A 9,678-nucleotide genomic window follows, 5' to 3' on the forward strand; every position below is an offset into this window, starting at 1 on the left:
AATGAAATAATAGGGTGGGTTACAAGCCTTGAAATGCATTGTAACCCCTACAGGATGGGATGGGACGAGTTCCGAATCTTGTTAGACTCACACTATTTACATTTCATAGAGAAAGCAATAGTTTTCCTTATTATTTACCAAACTTATTATATTAATCATTTGACAATTTGAAATTATTAGTGATTATTGACCAAAAATAGCATGTGCTCAAACAAGAGACTCCCGGCCCAGAAGAAACAACCGAGGCCCAAATTTAATAAAGGCCCATAAAGCCCAGAAACAAACAAAACCCCTAGCGCCACTATATCCCAACGCAAACCCTAAACCTAAATTTATTGCCCTCTTCCCTGGCTCATACTCCGCCTCTCCCCACACAGCACACACACTCACTAACGTATCGTAGAAAATGGTGAGCACCTGAAGAGGATTTCCTCTCTCTCTCTCTCTCTCTCTCTCATGTCTTCTTTCTTTCTATCTGAATCTTCGATGGATTGAGTATATTTAGTTTTGGAGTTGCTGGGTTCTAATTTTCTTTGATTTGTTTAATGTGTAGCCGTTCAAGAGGTACGTCGAGATCGGAAGGGTGGCCCTTGTCAACTACGGCAAGGAATATGGCAAGCTTGTCGTTATCGTCGACGTTATCGACCAGAACAGGGTATGTTGATTCAGTTGTGTTTATTTTCCTTCTGGCTTTCTATTTATATGAATTATTGTGCAGTGCTTGCATCTATAGTATGTCACCTTTAAATTGCGTTTTCTGGTGATCATATATTGTGCTTTCTGATTCATTTTCCCCCGTTCTGTAAGTTTTATATGTGAATGTAGTAGTTTATGCCTAAAATTGCTTTCGATTAAGGTTTTTGCTTGTTTGTGTGGATTATTTTCCAGTCTTGGTTGTGACGAGGCTAACCATGGCATTTTATGCTTGCTCGTACGGGCGAGAGTAAAACTGGGACTTGTGGTTCATGATTGGATTCATTTATTGGTGTGTTATTTTCATCAATCTGATCAACCAGGAATAATGTTGAGTTCTTATTTTTTCTAACTTTGTGGATTTAAGTGCCTTTCTGAGGAGATTTTGCAAAGATCATTGTGGCCTGTCTTGTATGGGGTTGTTGTATTGTGTATTGATGACAATTGACATTAGCTTTTTATGAGATGGTATTTTGCCCTAATTTGATGAGTTTCTAATTTGGCCCCGATTCTATCATCCTGAATATAAGTTGTTGATGTTGTAGATATTTTTCTGTTTTGCAATGAATCAAATGACGTGATTTATATCTCTTCTCTCTGGCTTCCTGTTCTTTGTTATGTACAAGGACTGTGAATCGTTTTAAACTTTTAATTATTCTAACTGTGTGGTCATTTACTTTCTTTTAATTGTGGAATTAATTTTTGCTTTGCCAACCCATTGTACACGTGACAGGCTCTTGTGGATGCCCCTGACATGGTACGGAGCCAGATGAACTTCAAGAGGCTTTCTCTTACAGACATCAAGATTGACATCAAAAGAGTTCCAAAGAAGAAGACTCTGATAGCTGCTATGGAGGCTGCTGGTGGGTGCTTATTCTGAAACGTTACACAACTCTGATTGCGACATTGATAATGATATAAAAAAAATTCTTAATTCTTGTGGCAGATGTCAAGGGAAAATGGGAAAAGAGCTCCTGGGGTAGGAAGCTGATTGTTCAGAAGAGAAGGGCCTCCCTTAATGATTTTGACCGGTTCAAACTGATGCTGGCAAAGATCAAGGTATGTGCATTGTTCTGTATGCATTCTATTTCTATTTTCATCTATGCACTTAGCCCCATAGAATTTGGTATAATCATACTTGTGATTGAATGTTGATAGTGAAAAACTGTGGCAAACAATGTCAAGCAAATAATACTAATCGGTTTCTGCTAGAAATCTACCGGAAATCAAGATAAACAGAGCCACCACATCTGTTATGATGTTTCCCTACTGTGAATATAATTTTGTCATAGTAGCTTTTATTTCGAACATTAAAGGCTTTGATTGCCTGCTGTCAATTTAAACCGTAGTTGTTTTTTATTAAAGAATGTGAACTCCAGCACTTTGCTTTATTCATCATTTTTCTGCCTAACATTCTAGTTTTTGACATTGCAGAGGGCTGGTGTTGTTCGGCAGGAGCTTGCTAAGCTTAAGAAAGAAACTGCTGCCTGAGTAGTATAGTTTCTGGATTTTACAATTTTGGTGTAGGTTTTTGGAAGTTGTATTGTTTACTATGCAGACTTCCTTGTTCCTGAATTCATTACAGAAGGGAAAGTACTTCAATTTTTGCATATTACCAGTTGAACTTGTTTGAGAATCACTGTGCTCTATAACTGTTATTAAAATTCAGTCTTAGTTTGGTTCTAATTTTTTTGTCCACATCAATTTGGTAGATTTGTTGTCTTACCAAAGTATGTTCTGCTTAAAGTCAATTTTTGCAGTATGAAACTTGTGATGTGTCTGGCGGCCTATGCTCGATTGAATTATTTTTTAGGCAAAAAATTTAGACTTTTGTGAATTTAATAGGGAAGTAAGGTTAAGGTCTTTTTTCTTTTTTTGTTTTTTGTGGTAGAAGTAATAAATTACTTCATTTGCTACATTTGGAAGAATTTAAATTTTTCTCAGTTAAAATTAGCAGTGTTATAATAAAGTAACAAAGACAATAACAACAACTTAATTAGAATGTAAACACGAAACTCATAACCCTCTTGAGCTTCAACGTTGCTGTAACCCCTTTGAGATGTTGGGTTTTAGTGCACAACGGTTATCTGTTAGAGTCGGCAACGGGCACAGGCATGGGGTGACACTATGTTCGGACAAGGTACTGGTATCATGATATGGAGTTGTTAAACAAGAAGGTGATTCAAAACGTTGTCAGTTGATGAACATCGGTTCTTGTGCATGATTTGACAACAAGAACGGTGGACATACATAACATAGGCGCCGGTTGAGGGGTCTTTAGTTGGTTTTCAGCACCTGTAGGTATTATTGACTAATGTACATAGATTTACGGATGCTCATGATGCATACACATAGGCGATGTTGGGGGCCGATGCGCAAGACAATTGGTGTTATGCTCCCAGGCAATACCTAATGTGTAGGATCATCGTCAAGATTGTAGATCGTGCATCAGGGCAACACCTAACGTGCAGAATTGCTTGGCAGGATAATGGACGGTACATGCAAGATAGCCTAAACTGAGGAATAAATGCAAAACTGGACAGTTTGCTCGTAAATCTATGTTATCATTTACGTTTCTGCTTTGAACTCAAAATTCTTACATCTGGATCTGGAAACATACATGCGGTGAAAGTGTGACTGGCATGCAGGAGAAATTAGCGTTATTTCTGCTGCAAGCCCCTCTGACACAGCCAACCTGTAATTTGATTCTGGGATAATGGACTGACAGTGCTTCTTTTGAGGGAGCAATGCTGCCTTTTTTTTTTTTCTTTTCCCCTTTGGAGGGAGCGATGCTATTCTCCATATTTTCCAACAAAATAATTATGCATGATTGGAATTTAAAAGTTAATTACATTCAACTATGATTGTTTTTATAATCTAATATTATTTTTTTTGTTAATTTATTATTTTAATTTTATGAAATTTTGCATTTTGTCTTTTATAACTGCTTTCTCTCACATTTTTTAACATCGCATGCAGAGTACATGTGATATTTAAGGGTTATGTGCTATGGTATTTTCAAATACGCATAACATGTGATGCTTTTCTAGTAGAAAAAAAAAATGGTCTTATATTGCAAAATATAAATTTATCAAAATTGAGATGGTAAGTTGACACAAAAAAAAAATTAGATGTCATTATGTAAAATGAGTATAATTCGAATGACAAAATATAATTTACCAATAATTTAAATCACTCGAACACGAATTAAAGCTTTTGAAACTCATTTACTTTTATATATGTAACAAATGAGTGATTTATAGATACGAAATTAAATAAGTGATATGATTATTAAATTGATTAAGGGGCCCATAATGAATTTTAACATGTGCACTAGCTTAATAATAAATTACCCGTATTTTAATAACTTCTTAGAATAAGTTGTAAGATAAGTAATAGTAAAAGTTTTGAGCGTCTGAAAATAAAAATTAAAGTTAGAGTGTTTGGAAAAATAATTTAATATTTATAATTTAATTTACACTCTCCGCTCTTAAAATTTGGTATAATTATAAGTAGATTTTCTGTTGTTTGAAAAATTATATCTAGCACTCATGAATTCTGTTTCTATCTAGCAAATAAGTCCCTCAATAGTCAAAATTCACCAAATTTATTGATATTAATAAAAAAAATTTGAAAAGAAAATTTTAGTTATATTTCATTAACTTATTACTAATTTATTGCAGGTAAAAAAAAAAAATTTTATGACAAAATTACTTTCATACATCTTCACGCATTAATGCATCTGAGGAAGTATATTCTCACTAATATAAGAGTAGTGAATAGGAAAAAAATTATTTGACCTGCAATAAGTCGGTAATAAATTAATCAAGGGTAAATATCAAATTTTTTTATTTTTTTATTTGTTAATATTAGTAAATTTGATAAATTTTAACTAATGAAGGGATTTATTTGTTAGACGAAAGTATATCTCAGAGATACTAAATGTAATTTTTCAAACCATAGAGGGTTTACGTATGTAATACAATACCAAATCTCAAGGAATAAAAATGTAATTATCTCTTTTATTAATAAGTTGTAAGAATTGATAGGAAACTGCTTATAATCTTTGGCTCAAGTTAACTTAATTTAAATAAATTCAAAAGCGAAGTTATAAAATTGAAATATTTTTTTCAACTTATTTTCACCGGCAAGTTGAAAACGTTTAAGATAAGCGCTTACAAATGGCCAGTACAAGTCTATAACTTCGGGTGAGGGTCTCCATAATGACAATGGAAAAAAATAGTAGGAGTGAATTTTGACAATAAGAAAATTCTGGGGGGTTGTTTGCAATTAAAGTATTTTCACCACCGAGAGCACTGTCACTCTATGGAACAACATTTTGAGACTTATACGCCTCAATATTATAATATACTTCCAACACACAAGAAAAGATAAAATGCTGCAAATTCCGCGGTGCCTTCCTTAAACCTTCGACGCGGTCATCGTGCAATCTCGCGTGCACCACTATTGTCAGCGTGGTGGTGCAAATATATGCATTTAGATCGCGTCGGTATAGAGAATTCGGTCATAATTCGAATTGTTTGAGGTCCTCTGCGTTTGATCGAAATATGAACATCTTCTCCAAAAAACCTACGGCCAAAGGTTTGTTGTCTCTCGGATTTCAGCATATGTTGTGCGCACTGTTGAGAAGCTATTATTTCATGTAATTATGTGTGTTTCGGCCGTTTAAATTGGATGGCATCATCTTTTTTGCCGTGTGAATTCGTGTTCACTTGTCCTCGCGTTGACTCGTATCGTTGGTTGCAATGTTGATTTCTATTTCTTTGATTCGATCGTGTGTGATTTTGTTCAATTTTCTGATGGTTGCGCAGAGGCGCTTCGGCAGAGTAAGCGAGAAATGACCAATGCTACTAGAGGTATTTCTCCGCTACAAATTTCATGTTTCTAATTCTAATGAAATAGATACCACTCACTCTTTTTGCATAATTTTCGTAAGTTTATTATTTCCTTGTAAATTTCATGAATGATGGTGGCATAGTGCTTATTGGTTTATTGGATTTACCAAACACATTGAATTTGTTGTGCCTATTGCTTTAGATTAGGTTCTTTGGGGATTATTTTTCTTCCTCAGGCTTTATCTGTGAAATAGTAGAAACTAATGGAAATGGAGGTATTGCTGCCTGCAATGTCATGTAGTCAACATTAAAAGAGGAATATAGAGAAGAGAATTCTTTCATGAATCATGTATATGTATGGTCACCAGAGCCCTTAGGTGTAAAAAAGGGTGAGAACTAGTTATGGAGAGTACTACTGGACTCTTTTACTTTCATGAAAAGTTAAGTTAGATGGTTGCATCCAAATTAGTGATCAAGGAATGTTTGGATGGATTTCAGTTAAAAGATGTGCAAGAAAAGAGTGAATCATTCTCTTCTTGCTTTCTCTTCAGCTCATTTGATGTTTCATGTGTACCTACATGCCACATCTTGCTTGTGTTGCAATTGATTGAACTCTAGCATAATACATTAGAAGCTTTTGGTTTTTCTAAATTACAATAGTAATTTCTTTTAATATGAACCGCAGTTGGAGTCTGTAAGGAAGTACCTAAGTTTGAATATTTTACACATGGCACTTTGGTTTTCGGAGATGTTAGTACTAATGTAGCTCCTGAATCAAATTTTCAACTCGCTCTGTAACTTATTTCTTGTATGACCTATGTATGCATCTAAACGTATGTAATGTATAAATTTTGGTGTGTGATTTGATTTAGGCATAGAGAGGGAAATTCATACATTGCAATTAGAGGTATGTGAAACTTCTTGACATATTTCTATTAGGGAAAATCACATTTTGCCGTTCGAACTATTCCCGTTTTTACACTTTGTCATCTAAACATTTATTTTTTGTGTCAACTCACCATCTCAACTTTACGAAATTTTGCACTTTGTCATTTATAATTGATTTTCAACCAAGTTTTTTATCGAAAAACCACCACATGCACAACACATGTGATATTTAAGGATTATGTGATAGAATATTTTTCATATATGCACAACATGTGATTTTTTTTTCGAAAAAATCAACAAAAAGGTCATATATGGAAAAGTGCAAATTTTGCAAAGTTGAGATGGTAAGTTGACACAAAAAAATTGTTTCGATGGCAAAGTATAAAAACGGGCATAGTTCGAATGACAAAATGTAATTTACCCTTTTTATTGACAGTTGTCTTATGCTTTTACATGTAATGACAGGACTGGTTGTTTACATGCAGGAAAAGAGGCTTGTAGCTGAGATAAAGAGAACTGCTAAAACTGGGAATGAGGTGCCTTGATGATTTAAATTTACATGGCTAATAAAGACTGCATCAAAAACTCCACTGATGTTTAAGGACCCGCATCGATTATTCTTCATACCTTTTGTTCTCTCTGCATGTTTTCAGGCAGCAACCAAAATTCTTGCACGCCAATTAATCAGGCTTCGCCAACAAATAGCCAACTTACAAGGTAGTCGAGCTCAGATGAGGGGTATAGCGACTCACACCCAGGTACATACTCAGATTATTACAATTAATAAGATATTTTCTTGTTTCATTTGCTCCTAGTTCATTTCAGTATCACTCATAACTAGGCATATTTTCCAGGCAATGTCTGCCCAAACTTCTGTTGCGGTTGGTATGAAAGGTGCAAGTAAAGCTATGGCAGCAATGAATAAGGTTGTATCATAACCTGTTTACTAGATAGATTTAACTATTATAAAAATATAGACGTTTAAATTTTTTTTACTTTTTCATTTTTGTGAGTGTTTTAAGGTAGAGGGATTCATATTTTATTTTCTTTTTCTGAAGTTGTTTTATCGGTTACTCATTTTAAAACCCTGAACTGCATTTATTCGCAGCAAATGGCCCCTGCAAAGCAGGCAAAGGTTATCCAGGAATTCCAGAAGCAATCAGCACAAATGGATATGACTGTAAGTTTTTACATATGCATTTTAAAACTATATTGCACCCTTTTGTCTTTTGTGAAGTTAACATTTTCCTTCTTCTTTGTGCAACTATTGCCATGTGTGTTGGCTTGTAGACTGAAATGATGTCAGATGCCATAGATGATGCTCTGGATGATGACGAGGCTGAAGATGAAACTGAAGAGTTGACCAACCAGGTAGTCTTTTTTCTATGGAAACATTAGTCTAGGATTGTTGATGCTAGATATTATTTGTCTCCAATTCTTTTGTTTGCTAAGTTAACAATCTATATAGACTAGTCAACATCAAAACATTGATTCACTAATGGAACCAAGTTTTTGGCATATGCTCTTTTTGCAATGTAACGTTTTCAAGAGAAAAGAATTATTAACTGAGAATTCTCTCTAGCGTAATTACAAGTAATTTTGACCAGATTCTTTGAGTAAAGAGTAATATAGTGTATATAAAGATCAAACGAAAACGTAGCTTGCACAAGTGAAAAGCCTCTACTCTGATTCTGAGTCTCTGATGTCTTTTACCAATTGATGGGCATATAAGATTCTTAATTTAGTACGGAGGGCCACTGAAGACAAGGTTCAGATGTGAAGAGGAGTTAATATCTTAGCAGGAGAGCTACAATAGAACAGAACTTCCTGTGATAGAAACTTTTACTCCTAAAGCGTCCTTTAATAGTAGATATCTCCCTCTTGTGCTGGCAATGTTCTTCCTGGGATATCCTTACAATAGTGCACCATCTCCAGAAATGGTGTTGCACGCCAAATTAGCAACCTTAAGAGTAAATTGGTGTAACGGACACGGAGTTTTGGCAGTCTATATCGAGGACGCTTGTACCCACTTTTTCAACTCTCACTTGAAACCCTAAGCTAATTTTAACCAACCAATTAATCTTTCGACAAAGGAGTTAGATCATTGAGAACCTTTTTGTAAATTATCAGCACCGTGTGCAGGAGATTTGGGTTTTTGTAAGTCATGTCTTTTGCACATTATGCATTTTCCTCTCCGTATATTTACTAGGTTATGAATAAATGTTCCAGGTGCTGGATGAAATTGGTGTGGATGTTGCCTCACAGGTTAGTTTTTCTGAAAATGTAATTAGTGATAAGAATTTTTCATCTAGTGTGCAAGTTAATTTTGTTCTTGGAACCTTTATAGTTGTCAGCTGCCCCCAAAGGAAAAATTGCTGCCAAGAACACAGAGGATGCTGGCAGGTATATTTCGTGCATCATACTCTGATAATCAACTAATCATTTCCAAATATGTGGGGGTTTGTTTTGCTAGCTTCGTATTGATTCGGTTATAACATGCGCGTTTTACCAGGCGTTTTCCTATACTGACCCATAAGTGCCGTTTTAAATGTTATTTTTGTGCTCCCCTGTAGTTCCAGCATTGATGACTTGGAGAAGAGGTTGGCTGCTCTTAGAAATCCTTGAGCCGCCGCGTGCAAATGTTGATAATATGCTCTGAATTGATATCCGGTGCTGCTTCCTTCAGTTTGAATCTCTTTCTATTTTATACTTCTGTACATAATTCTCCTTGCTGTTAATATCTACAAATTGTTTATTTGACATTTTGTTGTTTTATTGTAACATTTTTCGGCAATCACAGTGCAATTAGGAAATACAACGGACAGGTTCTGAATCTTATATATTCTATTTAAATCTCACATTGGAACATTTCTATCTCCTATGGAGTCGTTACTGCTTTCTGAATTCTGTAGGCACATTCTGGGAATTGTTCTTTTACTAATTAATTCACATGACATTCCCTTGTTTCGACCTTCACTGAGTGCAGTTACTGGAATCTGCAGAAAAAGCCACTTGCAATGAGAATTTTCGAGTTGTTTTTCCCTTACATCCTGTCCTGATTAGCATCAGAAAAGTTCAGCTGAAAGGTGGCATAGCCGAACGCATGTACTAATAAACTGTGATTGTGTAGCATAACATCACGTGAAGACTATAATGCCAGTCACTTGAGCACCTTCCAATCCACTCGAAAGACACCTCGGGAATTGATTCATGTGGAGTAGGAAATAACTCAATTAACATA

At 35.1% G+C, this 9,678-nt stretch overlaps 2 protein-coding genes across 2 annotated transcripts; both read left to right on the plus strand.

Annotated features, from left to right (window-relative positions):
• The first annotated feature begins 294 nt into the window (after window positions 1–294).
• Window positions 295–2,329, plus strand: LOC105165662 (large ribosomal subunit protein eL14y). Its single transcript, XM_011084742.3, has 5 exons — window positions 295–409; window positions 554–655; window positions 1,427–1,556; window positions 1,640–1,752; window positions 2,128–2,329. The coding sequence occupies exons 1-5, from the start codon at window positions 407–409 to the stop codon at window positions 2,182–2,184; spliced, it is 405 nt and encodes a 134-aa protein (XP_011083044.1). The 5' UTR covers window positions 295–406; the 3' UTR covers window positions 2,185–2,329.
• A 2,724-nt stretch (window positions 2,330–5,053) lies between these two features.
• VPS2.3 (vacuolar protein sorting-associated protein 2.3) lies at window positions 5,054–9,313 on the plus strand. The gene is made up of 11 exons (XM_011084741.3): window positions 5,054–5,295; window positions 5,526–5,570; window positions 6,422–6,456; window positions 6,923–6,973; window positions 7,091–7,195; window positions 7,292–7,363; window positions 7,546–7,617; window positions 7,728–7,808; window positions 8,667–8,702; window positions 8,785–8,840; window positions 9,011–9,313. Exons 1-11 carry the CDS (start codon window positions 5,262–5,264, stop codon window positions 9,060–9,062), a joined length of 639 nt encoding a protein of 212 aa, XP_011083043.1. The 5' UTR covers window positions 5,054–5,261; the 3' UTR covers window positions 9,063–9,313.
• Window positions 9,314–9,678: the final 365 nt, after the last annotated feature.

Source organism: Sesamum indicum, linkage group LG6 (assembly GCF_026168435.1).
Source record: "Sesamum indicum cultivar Baizhima isolate 11 linkage group LG6, ASM2616843v1, whole genome shotgun sequence".
NCBI lineage: Eukaryota > Viridiplantae > Streptophyta > Magnoliopsida > Lamiales > Pedaliaceae > Sesamum > Sesamum indicum.